General features: G+C 39.5%; 1 protein-coding gene across 1 annotated transcript in view; it reads left to right on the top strand.

The window, feature by feature from the left end:
• The window catches only part of elna (elastin a), a 73,209-nt gene that overhangs the window by 21,007 nt on the left and 29,502 nt on the right, over positions 1–22,700 (top strand). The window contains exons 6-9 of the mRNA XM_015048520.1: positions 17,055–17,081; positions 17,237–17,305; positions 21,041–21,100; positions 21,451–21,525. Of these exons, the coding sequence (XP_014904006.1) occupies positions 17,055–17,081; positions 17,237–17,305; positions 21,041–21,100; positions 21,451–21,525 (231 nt within the window). The remainder of the gene's footprint in view (positions 1–17,054; positions 17,082–17,236; positions 17,306–21,040; positions 21,101–21,450; positions 21,526–22,700) is intronic.

Genomic DNA, 22,700 nt, shown 5'->3' with positions numbered 1-22,700 from the left:
ATTTTTTGTAATTCTTTTTTTTGGGGTTTCCGTTTTTTTTTTTTTTTTTTTTTTTGGAGGCATTGTTTCTACCAGCTTTAGACACAAAAAGACAAAAAAAAATTGCCAAATTTTTCTATGGACAATGGCTCATGCTGAGTCCACTTGGATATGGAGCGTCACTAAACATCAACTTTTCTCTTAAAACAGATCCTCAACTGCATTTAGGCTTTGACTAGGCCATTTTACATAGGATAATGTTTGATCTAAAGGGTTCCAGTATAACTCTGACTGGATGTTTATGTTTGCTGGAATTAATACTCCTCCCCAAACGCCAGTGTCTCATGTTGTGCACCATCTCTCGGGTTTTCTATCAGAGTTACCCTTCTTTATGTTTATTCTCCATAAAATCAGTTGTGACTAGCTCTCCTGACCTTGGCTGTTTCACTGATTGATGCACTTCTTTCCCAGTCAGTCAGTTTGATTTCTACTTCATCTGAAGTCTATTTTCATCTGAAGGACTGAATGCTTGGAATATTGTTTTATAATCTAATCCTTTTTAAACATCATATCTTTCTCCCTCTTCTGTCTACTGTGTTCATTGGTCTTCACTAATATTCTCTGAAAATCCTCTGAGGCCTTTATAGAACAGCTGTTCTTCTGAGAGTAAATTGTTATTAATTTAGAGGGGTTTGAATTTGAAATACAAGTACAAACCACAATCTTCAGATTTTATCTATATAAACTTTCTAAACTCTTGTAACATTTCACAGTTATGCATGAATAGATTTGCGTGGCTTTGAATCGGCTGGTGTGGATTTGCCTACACCTGAAGTTTTTCTAACTGTACAGACATGCAGGTCACCTGTTGGCAAACCTCACTCAGACCCAGTCAGATCCATCAGTGTTTGGCTGGTGCTGTAGAAACAAGCCTGATAAAACAATTTGCTACCAGAAAACCTAAAACTGATTCACTGTTTAATCAGCTTTCAGAGCCCCATTGTTATGGATACCTGCTTGCACATATAAAGAGCTGCCAGTCATTTTAGGCATAATCCATTTGCATTCCACACATGCACCTTGGATGGCCTGTAGCAGAGAACAGCAGCTGGACGTGTGAGTAGCGTGACTGCTGTGCTTTGCACCACAGCTCGTGCAGAACCTTGTAAATGTTACACTAATTGTGAAGCCTGTCAGCTCTCCGCTTCGACAGCGCACCGAAAGCTGCAACCTTGTTCTTATAAACAGCTGTTAAACATTGCATCTTTTCCTGTGTTGCTGTGAGCAAAGGTGGATCCAGCACTTACGGCATAATTACAAGAAGTTGGCTGTTGCAAGTACGCTTCTTGTCTCTTTCAGGCAACTTGAAGGTAGTTAAAATGAAACGCGTAGTTTACTGTTGGTGGTTGCTTTATTGCACCAATACAGGACCTTGCTCTAAGATGAGAAAGAATGTGTCTGGAGAGGAGAGTGAAATACAATAGAGTCTGTGTTTCTGTTCAGCATGCCAGTCTGAAGTCCAGAGAGAAAATCATCTTTGTGTCTCTAATATTTTGTCAATTTCTATTAATAATGGGATCCTCAAGGCTATGCATGAGAGAAATCTTTCGTTTTTGTATTGGCCAATAGATTGATGTGCAGTCAGCTTTTGATCAGAGTTTAAACTCTCAAACCCCGGACCAGAAACATCCCTGCTGCCTCCTTCAAAATACCAGCTGCTTGATCAATTCAGTTACATTTATTTCAGTTCAATGTACTTCAATTCACTGCAGCTCAGATTATTTTGTTTTTCCGCTACAAACTAACTACAAAACGTTTGAATGCCTATTAGGTTGCAGAGACAGATGGGAGTTAATTAAAATCTAACTGTGATTTATTTTTGTTAGATCTAATGATAAACCTTTTAAAATGCACAAAGTACAATTTAGTATGACATTTACATTTCAGCAGTTTCTGCAGATCAAAAATGCAATTTGGCCGAAGAAGCTGGAGCTCCATTAAAACACTACGGGTTATAATTACTTTATCCCCTGTTGAATTTATAAGTTTACTCCCTTGAAAAAAAGGAACAGTCTCAAATATTTATTTATGATTCCTTCAGTTTAATGTACAGAGACAGAGCTTCAAACAAAAATCAAGAAAAACACATTAAATAAAAGTTTATGTCTCTGTGTCTCTCTGAATAAAATGTTTGATCCTGAAGCAAAATATGACTTAGAAAATGGTGGAAAAATCTTTGTTGGCAAGGACATCATAAGACATTTATTGTAGGTTGTCACCAAGTGTAACAGCACCTCTCTTGTGGTATTTTGGCTCAGTCCAATTCACAAGAACTATAAACTTTAGCTGCTTCCACCGATTTCCCATTGAACTGAGCTTGGGAGGGTGATAAGGCCACACCAGAACCTTGATCATTTGTTTCCTCAGCAGTCTGTGCTGAATCTTTGTCTTGCTGAGAAAACCGCCTTCAGTGATCAGGTTGAGGAACTAAGGTTTTCGTTTAGCATGTCATGGTCTCTCTTTTTGAACACAGGAGATTGATGCTGAAAAGCTTGATTTTAATCCAAGCTAACAGCAGATCTTTCTCCCAAATCCTCTCTGAATCTTTTAAATATTCAAAGTCCACATCTTCCATTTCAGGGGGCTGCAAAGTTGGTGAAAATGTTCACGTTTGAGTGACCATTTATAACCTTGACATAAAGCATTGTCTTTTTTATATATAGGTGGAAGGTTTAAATATGTACCAATCAGAGATTTAAGGGTAAATCTTTTTGATATTTGGGTTTCAAAAAGATTTTCTCTTAAAGAAAACAAATTAAAAAGGCACTAGAACTAGTTTTTCTAGGCTTCTTGTTGTGATAAGTCATTAAATATGTATATCTGCAACTGAAGCAATGCCAAACAAAGTTTGTTGATTTATGTTAAGTTTTCTGCTTAACATAAATCAGATGAGACTGTCAAAATTATTTTTATCATTATACATGTAAAACAAACCTTTTTTGTTTTACATGTGGGTAAAACGATACAAAAAGAGCATCAGCTTTTACATTTGCTTTCATTTACACGATGTTAGAAACTGTTGTTCGCAAACTAATTCACACACTTCTCAATACTCAGTGGAAAACGTTTGTTGTTTTGTAGTTGACGGACATCTTGCCACATGTTTCCACTGGTATTTTGATGATTTATCTTTGGTGATGAGCTTCAAGCCATTGAGGCTGGAAGGTCTCTTTGTCATAACCCTAATCTGTGGTTCCTTCCACAGATTATCAGAGTCAAATCTATGTATGATCTGACCAGAGCGGTCCAAAACGTTAATGCTACCTCAAGTCAAAAGAAACATGTGGGCGAAATTAAAAGATTACTCTAAATCTAAATCTGCCAGAGGTATGAATAATCTCCGGTTTAATTATAGACCATTATCTTAATTTTGAAGATTTCCAAAGAGTTGCAAAAGTGAACATGGTCCATGCCAGACAGCTCAGAAAAACAAAATAGAGCTATTCATCCAATCTGCCTTTCTGGTGCCTCCTGAAGTCGACTACGGATCAACTCCGTCATTCTCTGGTTCATAAACTTCAGGAACAAAGCAGGTATAAATTGACTTCCGCTAACCAAGAGCTCGTTTCTGTAGCTGGATGAAATTAGCAAAAGGGTTGAATTAAACCAGCACCCTCTGAAACCTTTCTCTTTTTTTACAGCAGCCTGAATGAACGGCTGACATGGCTCAACGGAAAATAAAATTTCAACAACAACTTACTCATTGAGAAGGGTTGCAGTTAGCGTAGCTTTTCTGTGATCTGGTACGTTTTGTTCAATGATGAGAAAACGATCAGAGGTCAAACTTTCAATTATGATCTCAAGTTGTTTCCTCAGTGCGCCTTTTTGGAAACAGTTTTTCACCCGATTCGCTCATCTCCAATCTGCAGATCTTAGTTTGAACATTAAGCTTTCACCTCTTAGTACTTCTTCAGATTCTGGTTCACATTATGGTCATTGTTTGAACTAGCACCAAGTGACCTCATGTTCTTCATGACAAGGAGAAAGGGAAAAGGTGGAAAGATACAAAGATATGATAGACATTATGAGGACACACAGGGGGAGACTGTGTAATGCACAAAGGACGGGAAGGCCAAATAATGCTTGTAATCAAGCCAAATGTCATATGCATATATCACTTCCTTTTCATCAAAACAGAATTATTTCCACATTCATTTGTGCAGCACACATACTTAGAGAGCCTGCTGAAAGAAAGAAGATGGATAGATTGAGGTGAGGACAGGAGAGTTTGGCCAAAAGAAGATGAGCTTGGAGGAGGTTTAGTGTCTGGAACGCACATGTTTTTCATTACTAATGCTCAGACCCGTCGTCTGAGCTGCCAGAGGCTCCAGGCATCTGTATATGAATGTGCATGATCAGAATTATGCTTCATGATCTTCGTATGTACGCAGTTAGAACTGTGACCGAACGCGTTTGGACATACCAGCGTAAATAAGTAACGTGGTACTTCAGCCTGTCAGGGAGGCATGCTGTTTTCCTTTCAACACGATGGCAGCCGTACACAGGCATACTTGCTTATTCAAACAAACTGGAAAATGGCTGCATTCTCCCCTCATCTATCTTCTCACTTTGTGTCCCTAATCTGTCCAACATCAAATCTTTATCCGACGCTTTTTGTAATCTTGGAACCTGCGCCGTCTACAAGGGAAACTCTGTTTCAGCCGAGCCGCAGCAACCCCACAGGACCTGGCCCACCCAGCGCAGGCCGGCCCAAGCACAGCTTGTTTGTTCACTTTAGAAGATCCTTTTTGTTTCTTAAACCATAGTTTCTGAATTATGTCACAGGTTTTTGTCGCAGACGTCTTCAAAAGTCTTAGCAAACTAATCTGGAGAAAAATAAGCAAATAGGGGCTCTTAAACTCTTCGCCACAAAAAATACAAAAAAAAAAAAAAAACCTGAATCAAGTGGCTGAATTCCCCCATCAGTATGTCATTCGGCTCTGCAGGGGCCTGGTAACGAGCCATTCGATTTTGGTGGTAGTGTTGGAGAAGTGACGCATCTAAAAGTTGTAAGACACATCTCTGGATCTACCGGTTGTTTTCTGTCGTAGTCCTCAGGATTTTCACACTGTACTTCACGTCTTGGTTGTTTCCACATACCTAATTCAATTAAACAGGTGATTAACATGCTTCTGAAGCCATTTTTGTTGTGCTGAGGAGGTAAGGAAACTATTAGATTCAAGAATGCTGGAGCAGAGAAACATCTAACACGTGAAGGACAGTGTGTGCAGAGAACCACAGCTCCATATTTTATAGAGATCCACAGCCGTGGGTCTTTAAAAATGCTAGACACTTACTATAAATAGCCCTTTAGAGATTGTGTGTTTGGTGCTTTCTACTTAACTTTATTTATTTATCTTCATCAGCGGCATTGATAAATCTCTTGTCTTGCTCTTAAATCCTCTCCTCCAACAGGCCTGGAGCTTGGACAGCTATCGTTATCCATCTGGAAGCACTACTTAAGTGCCGTTTATGTGATGATGGGGAGAGTTTTTCTCTCTTATTTCCCTAAAAGCTTAAGAAAAACAGATCAGAAGCCAAAAAAAGTGTGTTTTGCTTGTTTTTAAGAGTGCACTTCAGACTGTTAAATAGGAGGAATGTTTTGTAGATTTGTGGAAGCCATGTAAATTACAGAGCTGCTTGGGGTTTGAAGAGCTGGGAGGTCCTTAATAATTCACAAGCATATTAACTGAACAGTTTGAGTTTTCTTCTTCAACGACGTGATAGAAGTCAATCTGATCATTGATTACTACACATTCATACACGGTTCTGGTACGTTTATTCATTTTTACTGATTTCCAAATGATTTGCTAGTGGAAGGCATTTTCTGTAAGTTTTGGTTGCTGTGAAAACTCAGACGACTTTTCTTTGTTCACTTTGTGCTCTCAGTGATGTGAGCCAGTGTAATCATCTCATCTCGGTGAAGGATTTCTGTTGGATATATCAGTATTTATCAGCTTCAGGGCTGGGCTAGATGACCTTAGAAATGAGCTATTTTTACATTACATCAGTGCTTGCCCTTCAGGCATCTGGCTTATCCTGTGTTGATTATCCATGTAGTAATATCTCCACTTACATCAATCAATGTGAAAAGCTTTTAGCAACCTTACAGATTTCTTCTCTTTATAATAAAAAAAATACAACTTGGTAAATTATTTTTTCATTTAAGAGAAAATGCTACCCATAATATGCTAAAGTAATTATTCTTCTTGTTAAGTTATGAATTGAGTGTGATTAACCAACTTTTTTGTTCAGCTTAAAAGGACACGCCCAAGTCTAATTTCTGCCAGATTGGCAGAATCGGATAAATCTTTTAAGTAGAACCTGTTAGACAACATGAAGTAGGCTAAAAGATGTAAAAAAAAAAAAAAAAAGCAACACATCATGGGGCGATCTAAAAACATTCAAGAAGAGGACCGGAAACAAAGTAAGGAAGTCGGTTTTGGGAAGTTGTTGTAAAGACTCGAAGGTTGTTGTTGTTGCCGCTAAAAGTGACCGAAGAATTTTGAAAACAGTTTTGACGTTGTTGACCTAACGTCAGCTTTTTAATTGGTACATCTCGAGGGGGAGCTCGTCTTCCTTTTCAACCCGGACTTATCAGGAAAGCGTTCAGTGGATGCATGTGTGCACCATCTGTGCGATGCATAACAGGCACACTTGGCCAACATTGCATACCATGGCCACAGGCTGAGTTTGTTGACTGGTTTTCTCATCCTGTGTGTAATTTGCACAGTTGAACATCCCCGCAGATGGAACGCTGCGAACAGAAATGATCAGTCTTTCGAGCTGCTGTCCCCACATGTATCCAGTGTGCTGCTGCTGCTGCATACAAGCTGGAGCCAGATGGTATGAGCTCTGGATAAAGGAGTCAAGGCTCAGTGTTGGCAGAGGAACTGTGACATTCCTTTCCGAGGTGGATAAAATGTGAAGTAAGACTCTCATCTCTTTGAGGAACAAGAAAGAAGGAGAAATGTTAGCATGACTTTAAAGTCTAAGCTCGATTGCGTTCTGCTCTGTCAGAGTTGCAGCGTAAACAATGACATCAGAGACGCTGCAGATCCGCGTGGTGCTCAAATGAACTCAGCACCAGACTAAAAGCGAGGAATGGAGCTCTTTTCCGCTGATGCATTTCGAATGAAGTTTGTGGTGGTGAGAGACCACGGAGTCTGGCTGAGGTCACCCAGCAGCAGACGTCAGCGGGCATGGCAGCCGGGTTTGGCAGCCCGGTGTTGGTGCTTGTAATCCCAGCATCATGCTGTGGTGACTTTAATGGTTGTGCTTAATTTGGAGCCCTTTCTAAGAATCACCCCTGTGCCTCAGAGTTGATATATATGTTTGATGCCCAATTTAGCTGGTGAGACTCCGGGTAAGATTGCCAAATTTCCTTCATCTGTGTTAGTTCCTGCTACGCTATGAAACAAAGTGCTTTTGCTTTATAGTGTGATGTAGAAGAGCTCTATAAAATTTTAAATTGCCACCCAGAGCAGCTGAAATGGCAGATTTATTGCGCATATTTTTACCTGGACACTTTCCTAACCAAAGGCGTTGGAGAAGGAGACGGCCCCGGTCTGTTGATGGGACCTCTGGCAGTTTTGCACTGGAGGGTCATCTGGCAGAGAGGGCGGTTCAGGCTTTGGGACCTCTCGTCGATCGTGTCAATGACTGCATGGAAAAGGAAACGAGAAAACAATAAAAGGCTTGCCGCCAAAGTCAGACTGGCTCACCCCAAGTGAGCGAGGAAAAGGGCTTCGGTGCGACTGTGTGAATGCATAATTAGTCCCGCATGTGTACGGTCCTGCTTTTTCCCAGCCCGATGCCCATGACTGACAGCGCGCTGCGCTTTGAGGTGACAAGGAGTAGGGGAGGTCACCAGAGAGGAAGCAAGGGAGAGCCTTGGTATGTCCACTTGTCTCACGCAATCTGGAATCACTGCGGCACCTCACATCATTCAGTGTCTGCGTCATCTTGCAAGAATGCAATCTATCCACCAACTTGGAAGGAAATAAGCGTGATAATTTGATACTGATAAAAATATGTCATCGCAGTGACGGACATGACGAGGGGCTTAGTTTTTGAAGTGCAAATCTTCATTGGACTGTAGCCGAAGAAGAGTCTCACTACCTGTCAGTCACTGTGAACCGTTGATTCTCCCTTGACCTTCTGATTGCCTTTGAAGATTTGGTTCATCTACAAGAACATATTTGATTGTCTTACATGAAAACGCAACATTACTGAGCCTTGTGATCGTGTTCCTGACCCTTCGACTCCCTCCCATTTTGTCAAATTACAACCACAAATTTCAGATGTGTTTATTGGGGTTTTATGTGATAGACCAACACAAAGTAGTGCTTAGTTGTAAAGTGGAGGATAAAATGCATGGTTTATACTTAAAAATCTAAAAAAAAAAAAAAAATTCTGTGCACATGCTAGCTTCCTAAGTAAACACTTTAGAGCTCCTCTCTCTGCAATTGTAGTGGAAAGTCTGAAATGTTATTCAGTTCCTCTTTGCAAAACTCCTCAACTTCAATTAATTGGATGGAAAGCGACGGCTAACTTTAACTTTCACGTCTCGTCATGGATTCAGGATTAGATTTAGATCTGGACTTTGACTGGGCCATTCGAACAGCTGAATATGCTTTGGTTTAAATCATTCCACTGTAATTCTTGTTGTATTTTTAGGACATTCATCCTGCTGGAAGGTAAAAACCCTGCACCATTTTCATTTGCTTTCTGAAGAAAATCATCCACACAGCTGACATCAGAATGTGTCTCATTGGGGATGTTGTATCCAGGACTACTGCTTTTTGGCCAAAATAATCCATTTTGTTCTCATCTAGCCATAGCTCCTGAAAACCGTGAATGGGGCCTTTCATGGCTTTTCTCCATAAAGCCAGTTTTTATTGAACAAACAACTCATAGTTGTCATTTCAAGAGATTCTCCCTGTGAAGACACTACTGCAGTAATCAATGCGACCAAACATAAATGAGTTTCTCTATGTGTTGCTGAAACATTAGTTCTTTTAGCCTGGAAATGTTCTTCAGGTGACAGAAGGCCGACTTTATAACTGACTTTTTGTGACTCTGATGGTTTAGATCTGAGTCTATCACTCCACCTAGACTTCAGGCCTGACTGCTGGTTTCTAGATGTGTGATGATTCTTCTACATCATTTCTCTTTAGGTCCAAAGAAGTACACACCTATACTTCTCTAACTAAATAGGTCACTTCTAAAGACAGACCTGGTTTTATTTAAAGTAAAGGGGGAATAAGACAAAAGGCTTTTCTGACTTTTATGTAACATTTTTCTTCAACTTTCAATAACTATCCTCTACTTTGCGTTGGTCTGTGTCATGAAATCCAAAACCACACTGAAATTTGAGGTTGTAACATGACAATATATGAGAAGAGGTATGAATACTTTGGCAAAGTGTTGCATGTGCTGCCACATCATGCCTCTGTGCAGCTTTGAAGCCCCCTTCTCTTTGCATGTTTGTGGTTTCCAGCTTAAACACAATGTTTAGGTTTACACAAGCAGGACAATTCATCATCCGTCTGTCACCCTCTTGTCACTTTGCACACCAGGGCTGCTTTCCAGCTCCGAAATACGTGAGTCAAGCCCCTTTCCTGTGATATTTGACTAAACAAACAATTTGTTTCTAAAAGCTCGCCTGATTGCACAAGGGACTGAACAGAGAAAACCATGAGAAACAAGTCACGGATATTTCCTGGACACTCTGAGAGCTCCGGCTCCAGAATCCGCTCTCCTCGCGTCTGCTGTCAGTTAAAGTGGATCTCTGCCATGGAATTCTTTGCTCTCCTAAATTAAACCCTCCGCCTGAGCCAACGGGTTCACAAAGCAAGGGAGAAGGGGGAGGAAAACAGGAGATGGAAAGGAGCGAGCTAATACTTCTCCTCACTTCTCACGTTTGGCTTCCCTCTGCTACTAACGCCTCTCGTCTGAGCGGTGTAACTCTTTCAGACACCGCTCTGGAGAGGAAAGAATCAGGATGCTGAAACAAGGGAAAGAAAGAACCCGAGATCGAGGACGCTGTTTTGATTAATGGTTCTTGTGCTCCTCTGGTTCTGAAACAGAATTACCTTACTTAACCCCAGTGGAGAATGAGCAAGACGTTTCAGTGCAGATTGAAACCAGATATTTCTGCTCACACTGGCTCACATCCATCACTTGTACTGGACCCCAGTTTGAGAACATGGCTAGTGACTGAAGGACTGAGACATGCAGCGTCTGGGCTGTTTTGCCCCAGTATCGATCTTCACTTTGAGTAGTGATATGTTTGGTACAGCAGGGGGCACACTGTACGTACTCGAGGCCACATTTCCATGACTCCTTTTACAAGAAAGAAATACTTGTTCTTACTGAGGTCATTCCTAAACAAGCAACAACAAATGACTCACCGCTGTTGGGCAATACTGAGCTGGAACCTGGTTTCTCCAAAAGTTGGGGTCCTGCGCACAATATAAATCAGAACAGCTTGCAGTCATTTGGTGGAGGAAAAAAAACTAGAAATATTCACTTGAAATCTGTACAAAGAGCAAATCTAATGTTTAAATTTATACCAAAGACACATGTTGATCACTGTGTTTCAATCTTTTTTTTTTTTTAAAGTAACAAACTTTGGGTTTTTCCACCATGACAGATTCGGCGCTGTGATCGGTTTTTAAGCGGTTCGTTTCCACAATCAGGGAGTCGAATCAGTCCCACATCATTACATCACATGAATCGTCCCGTCCCGTTAATTGTTGATCCTCCATCTGTTTTGATACACATGTTTATGAACAGTCCAGTGAAACTGCTCAGCCGCACAAATCACATTATTTTCTCCTGTGTCCCAACAAACAGATGCTCTGATCTCACCAGCTGAATTTACTTAACACTATTTTTTAAAAACATGCCATGTTTGTGACTACTTAACAGCCCTAACCATCTGATCTCTGATCAGATTGCTACCAGCTACAGGGAATAAAAAAGAACCATAAATGGGCTTTTCCACTAAATAAAGCAAATGATATGGCTACTAGATCATATTTATGTTTAAACAATCCAATAAATGGTAAATAGTATGTACTTGTTTAGCATTTTATCTAGTCCAGAGGATCCCAAAGATCTTTACACGACATTCACCCATTAAGGGACTGTAACCACAGCTGCCCTGGGACAGTCCGACTGAAACAAGGCGTCCTTCAGAGGGAGGAGTATGCCAAGATTATTGTCCATATGAATCTCAAATCTATCAGTAATCGTTCTAACGGAATACATTCTTTATGCCAAGGATCATCCTGTAAATAGGAAAGTTGTTGTTTTGTAACTATTTATGGAATGAACAGTTAATCTGTTGGTTCTACTGTAATAGCACATAAACATGATTAAGTAAAGATAAAGAAAGAGAGTGAAAACATAAAATTACTGACACAGAACTTCAGGGAACTAGGATTGAAAATTCAAAGTATTATTAGGTTTTTAGAAGATTCTGTCATTTTTTTTTTCATCTGGATTTCTTTTACCTAACTTGAAACTTTAGAAAACTAGAGCTCTAACAGAGTTAGCGCTCTAACAGAAGGAAACGCCTAACTTTTGGCCTGGATCTCTTTGTACCATCTTTCAATGAGCTGCGTCTTTGTGCTCCTGACAATCTGTTTTTTTACTGTTTGGGTCTGGAAGTCTCAGTGCTACATCTGTTTGACGGAGCCTCAAGGTGGTCTTTACCTCTAACAAGAAACTATTTCAGAGAAGGAGTTATTGGAAAAATATTTGTCTGGCCAGAGGCAGCTGTTTAATTAAGGGACATTCAAGCCTTCAAAAGAGATATATTTATTCTAAAAGCTACCCGATGAGATCAAAACTTCGAAGAGCGCTATTTGAAATAGAGGATGTATGTGTTGACACGCATCAAAATAAATAGTTGTAGCTTGGCTTCAGGGTCACAAACAATGCTTGGTTTTGACAGTCCTAGATAAACAATCTGCTAAATATTACGTTATTATGTATTAATCTAATACTGTGGTGAAAACCTTTTTAAACAGTCGTGGACGTAAGAGTGAAAGATGTACATATGTGAAAGTGAGTCTGATTTTTGAGAAGCGATGCCACTAAACAACAGTACTGGGAAACAGAAGTTACACAGTGCATTTGAGGCAGGATTTATGAACACAATATCATGGTGTTCATAAATCTTCATAATAATGAATACCACCTTCGGATAAAAACACCGTGTGAGGTTCGTCAGAGGTGACCGAGCAGGTTATAAAAAGGATCGCAGCTTGATCGCACCTTGGAGCGTTGACTGGTCTTCAGAAGCTTCTCGTGTGTCTGCCAGGAAATATCAGAGGCGCATATGTTTCAAGAATGCCACGTGCCACCAACACGGGCTGCCTTTAAAAAAACTTGGTAACAGCATAGAGGGACAGATGTCTCAAAAGAATTATGACATCGACAAGGTCGCTTAGATTTATCTTCCTATGAGTTGCATGTCACTCACTGCAGTTCTCATTTTAAACACTAGATGTCAGTGCAGAAGAATTTTGCCTATATTTAGCAATTAGTAGAAGAATAACAAAATAACTAGCTATACAGTGCATGTATTTGAAACTTTGAGGCTTTTTTTGAAGTGTATTTGTAGTAAATAATGCCTCTATATGTATTCAACATTTTCTGTGCTTCAAATTCTGGTTGAAACGGGAACACATCCCCTCTTCGCACATCCCCTGATGAATGTCACATGATGGCATTCATCAGGACAGAAATGGTAGCCATAAACTAGGTGTAACTCGGGAGTTTTAAATGTGCTGCTTACATTTTATTAGTTTTTGGTCATAATGAGCCACCTTCAGACGAAATTTGTTCTTTTCCCCAAGACAAGTTAAAAGTTGGTGATAAAACCAGTTAGTCTGTGCCAAACCCAGTGCTTGCAGGGGCGGAAACAGAAAAAAGCTGGTTTGAAGCGAGCATTAGCACCAGTTTAGGGGAGGAACTGGTTTGACGAGGAAATCTAAATAAACTTTTTGAGACAGAGTGTCAAGAAGTTTATTCCAGATTTGTACTCATGGTACTGCTTCTCCATGAGTGGACTTTTCTGGATGGAAACTGGCAGAAAAATCATGTTTTTTTTTTGTTTTTTTTTCTATCCAAATGAAGGAAAGTGTGATGCATGGCCGTACTGCATCATTTAACTTTCTACTTTCCCTTTCTTGGCCTTCAGCCCTCACCTTCTGGGTAATATCAGGTTTCCTGTCACTTCCATCCTCCATGTTGAGTATTGATCGTCTAGTCCAAGGTCCAAAGTCAAAGTGGATCTCAATTGATCCCCAGGGGTCTCTACTTTGTCTTGAGGGTCATGGAGAAAATTAGGTGTAATATTAGAGTGCAAAAATCCTTCAGGCTTGTCAGCAATCAGCTAAATACTGGCAGCAGCTGCAAAGAAAACTGAAGATTTGATATCGGGCTTCTATGTGTGTGGCTCACGACAACAAACACTGTTGCAACAGGTTTCTGTCGTCCAACAAAAGCACGCTTGTTTTAGCTTACAAGATGGTGTTACTGAACAGAGAACCTTTCATAGGAAACCTCAGTGGATAAATGCCAAACAATGAAGCTCTTCATGCTCTGACCCTGGACATGTAGCACCACCTGTGTGGTATATTTGTTCATTGGTATTTTTGTTTTCACAATGTTAGATGATGTCAGAACTACAAAAAATAAATTTTCTTTCCTTTTTTTTTTTTTTCTTGTGGAAATTTTGTGTTTGTGCTCAAGGCTTGTAGTCATGGTCTCGCATACAGATCAACACCCTTACGGACCAAAATCTGAGTGTCTGCTTCTCATCTCCCCGTCTCAGTGCTGAGAGCTGAGCTCAGCGGGGCAGGTGTGGGTGACTGAGCAAACCCGGCGACTAAAAGCACATGTGAGCACAGGTGATTGATTTATAATCCAAGAGTCTCCAGAATCCTGTTTTGATTCTGCTGCTCGCAGCATTTCTTAAAGACGTGCTGACAGCCAGAACACATCTAAATCTCCTGTGGAACATTGTGTAAACCAGTCAGTTTGGTGAATTTAATAGCTTTATAGATCATTGCTGTTCCATGGATGCTGATCAGAAACCTTCTTGGAGTCGTTGTCCAACAGATCCAGGGGACGTGATAAGACAGAGTCCTCGTGTTAGCACGGGAACGGCTGGAAAATGGAAAACGGTTAGTTTGATTTACGCAAAAATCGATTGCACTTATTATCTCAACATGTGTCTAGAGATGGTTGAGAAATCTGGAGGAATAAGGCAGAAGGAGACGGATTATCTCAAATCTGGGGTTGTATTGCACGCGGTCTCTGTTGCCAAGGCTTTGGCGAGAGCTGTGCCCACATTTGTTTTGATCCACTCTTGATCTGTCCTCCTATCGCTGCCGGTACATTCCTCTTCCTCCTCCTCCTCCTGCTACTCTTCTTCCTCCTCCTCGTCAGAACAGTTTCCTCACCTGCAATTGGCTGGACCAGCTCCACCCTGATCTCTGTGTCCTGGTGAATTGTTTCCCATGCACAGTTGTTCTCATCCCAGGTTTTTTTTATTTTCAGTTGTTGATGAAAGTAAATTCCTTGCTGGACAAAGTTGTTGGCAGCATTAATGTTTCTCCTGGTTTCAGAAAGGGTCTTTGTTTGGAAAGGTTGTTGTTTTTAGGCCAACTTTGTTTTAATTTTTTCCTGAAACCGATTTTTATTAAAATGTCATTCACACAGAGTCCAAAAAACACTAACAAATTAAGAAATCTGGAGTTAATGTGCAAAACTCTTCAGTCATCCTTCATTTCCTTGTACTTCCTTCCTACAAGTCCAACTTTCTTCTATTATTGCCGTGTGTTTCTTAATTTCTGCTTTGCCGTTTGGCTGCTCTTTCTCTAATCTTTAGTCATACAATACATACTTTTCAAAGGAATGTTTAATTTGCTCTTTAAAGTTTGCTAGAAGCATGTGGAAGTAGGTGCTTTCATCAGACCAAGATTTAATTTTTTGGCTAATATTCAGAATCAGAAAACGGAAATTAAACCCTTTTCTAAACAAACCACTCCCATGATAAAACATGGTGGTGGCTGCGGTGATTCTGGTTTGAGTTGATGGTAAGACTGAGGGAGGTAATTACAGACTAATCCTGCAAGGAAACGTGTTGAAGGCTGCAAAAGGAAAACAAGGATTTGGATAGCCAATCAACTTCTAACAGGAAAACAACTCTAAACATTCAAAGCTCAGCACCTACTTCCACATGCTTCTAGCAAACTTTAAAGAGCAAATTGAACATTCCTTTGAACTCAAAGGAATGGATTAGATAAAAGCAGAAGGACCCAGTCAAAGTCCAGACTTAAATTCAACTAAGAAGTAGCCTCCGTCTAACCTGAATGAGATCGGGTTATTTTTGTGCAACTATTTTCAAGTGGGCAGCCTCTGTGTGCAAAGCGAGTGGCGACATTCTGCAAAAGATCTGCAGCTGAAGTTGAAGCAAGCGGTGGTTCTATAAAATACTGACTATAAGGAACTGAATAACAAATGTTTCAGATTTTTATTTACAAAAAAAAGTTTAAATGCATGTTTAACTGTCCTTCTTTTTCACAATTTATTTTTTTTATTGGGTCATTTTCAGAAAATCAGCGCATAAGTATTAAGTTAAAAGAAAAACTTTGAGACATCTTCCGAAAGCCTAAAGAAGATAATTTTTTTAAACTAATGCTTAGCTCTTTGGAAACAAAATATGAAAAAAGTAAGCCGATTTAAAACTTTTACACACTGCTGTACATAAAACAAGTAAAAATACTTCTGTATTTTCTGAACTTTTAAAGCATAGCATCCTTTTCTCTAGGAGAAATCCAAAAGGGATTTTCGACCCTATTGGGGGACGATGAGCAGCAAATGGCCTGAGCCAGGAGTTAAACGAGGGAATGCAGGGTTCAGGATTTGGTGCACCTGCTCCACTACGGTGCAGGAAACCAAGACCTGACCTTATTAAAACGTGTAGCCGCTGGGCTAATGACAGTTCTTACGACAGGATCTGTCGATAAGTCTGCTTCAAGTCCCATAAGTGGATGATAAAATCGTATTTGATGCCTTATTTGAAATCCTCCTGAGCTTTGGCTGTGATTCCTGCTGGAAAAGCAGGTGGTGAGTGTTTTATTTCCATGTTCTTCTTCTCTCTCTCCCACACGTTTTCCCTTTCCATATATTTCCCTCTTCAAATGTTTCAATCTTGTCATCAAGAGGAAACCCAAACTGAGACGTGATTTAATTTATGCATCCAGCTGAGCTCAGCTTTTTTGACAGCCTCAGATTAAAACATAGATACTTTTTTTTTAAGCTTTAAGAGGAATCCATCTCTCCCCCCAATGTTTAGATCACAATACAAACCGGACCGAAAAGCTGGATTCACGCCATTTCTGTCAGGCGTGGAGCTTCGTAAAAGTCAGCTCTCTTCCCTTGACGACGCTCGTCGAATTTTAATGCGCATGATTTTGTTTAGAGTGTCTCAAACTTAATTTTTTAATCCACATCTCATCCAGTTGTTGCATGGCTCTGGAGAGAGTTGTGATGAAATGTTGAATGATGTGTTATTTTTATTGAAGGGTAATTACAGCAGTAACTCATTACGCATTCCAGTAAAGTAAACCGTGGTCTCAGTTGCTCCTCCAAGAAAGCTTTCGTTAAGGTGGCCTGACGGGGGAAACAAAATACCGCAAACCCTAAACAAATTTCAGAGGTTTCAGTCAACTGTCATATTTCCTGTCATATACGGCGGGTTGGAGCTGAGGCATTCAAAAGAGGCTTGGTGTAGGGGCCAAAAAGTGAAAAATAAATTATAATTTATTGTGCTATATATCATTATGTGCATTGTGCATGTTCATGCATATAACATTTCTTGACCAGCAAACATTTACTGCACCTCCAAACCGGAGGTTGGTGCTTTTTGTGTTGCACTTCACTTTATTCATCCACTTTTAACTTTTTTTTTTTTTTTTTTTCCTACCAAGGTTATGGAAATCTAGGAACTGGGATCGGTAAGTATTTTGTTTTATTGAATTAAAACTGATTTGGTGCTTTGAATTATTTACTTTATTAATGGATATTAAAGAAGTTGAGTTATTTATAAAACGATTTCAAATTAAATTATTGATAATGATTTAATGGTAATTTCTAAACGTTTGTCTTGCAGGTGGTTATGGAGGATACGGTGGCGGTACCGGAGGGTTTTACCCGTCACAGAAAGCTGCTGCCAAAGCAGGTACACTGAGTGATTGGTTGGTGGAAATATGACACTAATGTTGTGTTAGTGGTGGGATCCAGGATTAATTTGCTGTCTGCTGTAATTTACAGTAAAAGTTATATTATTATTACACACAGTCTGACTGTCTGTCCAGAGTGGCACACTGCAGAGGGGTGACATGAGGCAAATCAAAACATGCAGGATATGTTGTGGTGAAACCTACAAGTTAGATTGCTACATTTTCTTTAGGGTTATGGATGTGTGCCTGGATGTATCTGCCTGGAGTGCCATTCATATGAGAACTGACACTGCTTTCAGTGTTTTTTATTTTTATTATTTTTTATTTTTTTTTAAATAAATTAATAAAAAGTAATCACATTTTTAATACACTTTTTAAAAAAAAATCAATATTTGACTTAGTAACAATATGTTTCTTGAACTGAAATATGTTTTGGTTTACAGCTGAGTAATGAAAACACTTTGTTCTTTTCAGTCTCTGAACTTGCATTAGCTAATGTTGTAGAAGAAATTGCTGTCAGTGGGCCATAAATGAGGGGAATGAGAAAAGACTAGGTTTATTCATTTCTGTAATTATTTGCTCAAAATTAAAGTAGTAAGAATCCAACTCTAATAAAGACATTATTTTAAAAACTATAAAAAACAAAATTAAATAAATATTAAAATGAAAGAATAAAAATCCTTCAAATATAATGGTTTACTGATTTAAATGTAATTTGTAGAAGTAAAACATAACTTCAAGTATTGTAAAGATAAAATTGGCAGGATGATAAAATCATATTCAATTAAACCTTAGTTGATAAAACTCAATCAAAATGTGCATAAAAATTAAGCAAAATTAAGAGAATGTGATGTTTTCAGGTAGGATCCACTGGAAGAGAAGTGAAACCAAACAAAACATGTCGCTAAGCACCATGGGAAATAGTTCCCACTCCTGTCCTTTTGTTCTTTCAGTTTTTTTTAAGTGCTAACTTAAAAAAAAAGTTTATTCAACTCCTGGGGGCTTAATAAAAAAGTTAGCACAACTTACTACTGTAAGTTTATCTTCCTCAAAATCACACATTCAGGTTCAAAATGTAAAACTTGCTACATTTATTTTACTCAAAGAGTAGAAGGTAGTAGACACAACTAAATGCGGCTCAAACGTTTTATAGTAAATTAGATTCATCTTTTCTCCAACACACTTGAGTTTCCTCATCAGTCTGACATTCATCTCTGCAGAGACCTGGCAACATTTGATTCAGGTGGAATATAAAAGTTAGAGTAAGTAAGTGGAGGGCTGGACTCTGGTACTGATAACGAGGAAGAAGGTTTCCTTCAACTACAATCCATGAATGGATTGATGGTATCAACTCTTGTCTTTACAATCCTTCAGAAGCTGTTGTAATCACACAAAGCCGACTGGGTTTAATGGAAACTGCTGGTTATTAAACTGAAAGATGAGTGATTGTTGTTGGAGAAAGGCTAAGCTTATATTCTGTGACATCATGCATGATGGAGGATAAACATATTCTGACCTCATGGAGTCACATCTTCCAGAGGTGTTGGAAAACTCAGCTTCTCTGTGAACATTTTACAACCAGAAACATCATCTCTCTCTGTCATTCCGAAAGCTTTTGTGTTAGTAATAGAAAACACCCTGTTCCTCCAGGTTTCCTTGTGAAACATGAGTTAGCAGCACTAATACTTTCCATGTTGACTGCAGTTCTGCTACATCCACTTTGATTTTGCTCAAAGTGCAGAGCCCATCCATTCAGTCACCTGCTCAGCGAAGACACGATGAACGGCTTTCTGCCCGGCCCGTTTGGTTCAGTCGGTGGCAGCATTTCCTTGACTAACCTGCTGGGAAAAACAGTAAAGACGACGGACTTTCCAGCGGTTGATCGTTGCTCTCAACAGATGCAGGAGGCCCCCCACCTCCTGCCACCAGGGGGTCGTTTTCAGCCTGTTGGCAGACTACTGTGCAGCCTCCAGACCTTACTGACTGAAGCCCTCTCAGACTTTTGATAAATGAACATGCTTGCATGTTTGGAGAGAGCCAGAGTGTATGTTGTGCATTATTGGAAGTGCAGTACAAAAGCCGTATTTGGCAAGCGTTTACATTTTTATCATACGCTTGCAAACCTTCGACAGTTTGAACCTCTGCAGAGCTGGATCTGACGTTAAAATCTGGAGCGTGTGCGTGCACATCATTTGCTTTAAATTAGCCTGACTGATTAGACATGAACTCAGGGGGCCTCAATCATGTCTGGGGCTGCTCCGTGGCAAAGAGCCTGCGCTTAAATATTGGTTGGCAGTGACAAAACATCAGTCCCTGGAATCGGTCTGTTCTGCTTTCATGACACTTAAAATAACAACTCGTTTCTCTGAAACGGCGCAGATTAAAAGGCAGATTCCTCGCCAAACTTTTTCTTACCAAATCTCCCAGACCGCATACTTTCAGGCAGTGCGCAACGTCTGTCCGGTTAAGTATTGGGAATTTAAAATAAAAAAAAATAAAAATTCAGGGGGCGGAATGGATTAAGCAAATAAACAGCGTGTTTCATCCTGCTGCAAAGTTCCTGTCGAGCAAAACTTGACAGCTAATTTCCTGTAAAAATAAGAAAAGAAATGAGTTATTTGATGGGCCAAGATGCCATGGATTCTCCCTGTCTCCTCTGATTAGGGAGAAGTCAAACTCGAAGCCTTTTGTGTTGTCATGGCGACTGGGTTGGCAGAACCAGATTAGATCGTCTCGGCATCCGTGATCACTTGGTGATCCGGATCTCAGGCCCCTCAGAAACATGTACTGGAAAAAAAAAATACATCAGCTTATTATAGAAAAAGTTAATTTATTTCATTTCATTTGCACAAGATGATACATTTAAAGCTTTCATTCCTGTCAACTACAGCTAATAGATACTCAGATTATTACTTAAATAGAATTTTAAGTAACAAGCTGAAATGTACTTTCTTTCCAAATGAAAGTAAATTTTACACTTTATCTGGAATCAATACGAGTTTATACTAAAAGTTTAGAGGCACAAAGTTTCCGTCACCAGTCAGTGACGACTTGGGGCGCCGTGTCATCTGCTGCTGTTGCTCCTCTCCGTTTCCTGAAGTCCACAGTCAACCCGGCCGTCTACCAGGAAACTTTAGAGCACTTCATGCTTCCTTCGTTGTTTTATGGAGATGCTGATTTCGTTTTCAAGCAGGACTTGGCATCTGCCTTCACTTCCAAAGGGACCATTTCCTGTTTTAATAACCATTGCGTCATGGTGCTTTATTAGCTAATAAAATCACCTGACCTGAACCCCATCCGGAATCGGTGGATTATTGGAGATGAAAGGCATCAGACCCGCTAAAGCAGACGAGCTGAAGGCGGCTATCAAAGCAACCTGAGCTTCCTGAACGCATCACACCATTCCCTGACTGATCATCTCCACGCTGCACTTCATTGTTGCTGCAATGCATGCTAAAGGAGAACTGAACAAATGTCAAAACCACACACATTATCATACTTTTCAACAGCCATGTAATTAAATAATCCAGTTTAATTTGTCTCATTTAATATTGTAATTTCTAAGCCAAAATCCCCTTTGAAGAATATCACTCTGTTTTAGTGAATCATTATAAGTTTGAATTTTTTAATTAAGTTTCCAAAGTAAAACTAAAGTTTTCCATGCTATTTTAATGTATTATGTATCTGTAAATGTTATTTCTAATATTCTGTGTCTGTTTCTACTTTTGGATTAGGTGCTGGAGCAGGAGTGGGACCCGGAGGTGCTGGAACTGGACCCTCTGTGCCCGGTGGAGGCAAGACATTCACTCCCTGTTTTGTTTTGTTTTTTTTTCCCTACATTTTGTCTTTTTTCATAATTACACAAATGCACAAATGGCCTCATTTCTATTAAAGGACAACCAGCCTGAAAAAAACATATTTGAACTCAAACCAAAGAGATTTTCCTAATGTCATAAAGCAAAATCAGACATGAAAAAGTCACAGTTTGGGAGAATAAATCAGTTATAATTGTCCTCATCGCAGCGCTTTGACTATAAATGTGCTGTTTTAACCAGGGCATTTTGTCCCCCCCATGCTTGATGATCCATGTAACATTTTATGTGGTGTTTTTTTCTTTTTTTTCTTTTTCTTTTTTTCTTTCCAGCACCTGTTATTCCTCAGACGGGCCTTCCAGGAGGAGCCGGTGGTGCAGCAGGAAAGAAAGCTGCCAAAGTGCCAGGTTTTGTAGACTCAACAATAAACTCATGCGACCGAAGACAGACAGAAAGCAGCTCGGAGCCACATTAAAGACAAACTCTCACTGCATGTGGCAGATGTTTGGTGCAGCTGGAAATGTTGCCGTAGTGATTCAAATCCCAGCCAAGCGACTGGAAAAAAAAAGTTTAAATGGGTTTGACAAATTTTATAGAGATGAGTTACTGTGTAAAACTTTGATCCCTTAGTACAGAAAATGTTTGAGCTTCACTGTTTGAGTGCATTGATGCTCTTACAGAAGGGCTGCCTGATTTTGACCTAAAAAACAAAAACAATTGGCTTCACCTGCAAATAATTTAACAGTAAAGATACCATCAGACTGATTACTGTTCTCTTTAGATGTTGAATACTGACACCTAGAGGCTTAATTTGTATGTGAAACACAGAACCATTAAGATTTTTTTTAAATGCTTTATCTACATAATTTCTACTGCCCAGCTGACAGAAGCAGAGACGAGACACAGGCTTATTGCATACTGATTCGCCACAAAATGCTGCTCTTTGCTGCAGTAACTGTGAGCTCTGAAGAGTTTTAGTTCTACCTTATTTCCCTTCTCAGTTTGCAAAACAGCAAATTAAACTTTGGTCCTTGCCCAGACTATAAGTTTAAGCAAATATCTGTAGTGACTTGTGAAAGTATTCACACCCTTTGAGCTTTTTTCCCATTTTGTCACGTTACACCCACAGACTGGATTAGAAATAAAAATCTGAAAAAATTACTATCTTCTTCTGGCAGAACAGCTGCAAGTCTTTTGTGGTACGTTTCTGCAGGTTTACACATCTACAGACTCAAATTGGCTTTTTGTCTTTCAGAAAGTTGAAGCTCATTCAGACTGGACAGAAAACTTTTAGGTTTTCCCACATATTCTTAATCTTATGCCTTCACAGAACAATGGATTTACACAGAGAGGGATGATGGCCGTAATCTTTGACAATCAGGACAAGTTCAAGATATAATACTTCTGCAAAGCTCTGTATTTTATTGTATTGATTTTCTAATCTTTTAAATTAAAATTCATCTGCCTCATTTTAGTTGGATTTTATATATATATATATATATATATATATATATATATATATATATATATATATAAAACACACACACACACACACCTCTAGAGAGAGCGAAAATAGAGAGAG

This window comes from Poecilia latipinna, unplaced genomic scaffold, assembly GCF_001443285.1.
Source record: "Poecilia latipinna isolate Pla-1442-1.1 unplaced genomic scaffold, P_latipinna-1.0 Scaffold889, whole genome shotgun sequence".
Classification (NCBI taxonomy): domain Eukaryota; kingdom Metazoa; phylum Chordata; class Actinopteri; order Cyprinodontiformes; family Poeciliidae; genus Poecilia; species Poecilia latipinna.
Note: the sequence above shows the minus strand (reverse complement) of the source record. Positions and strands in the feature narration are given on the sequence as shown.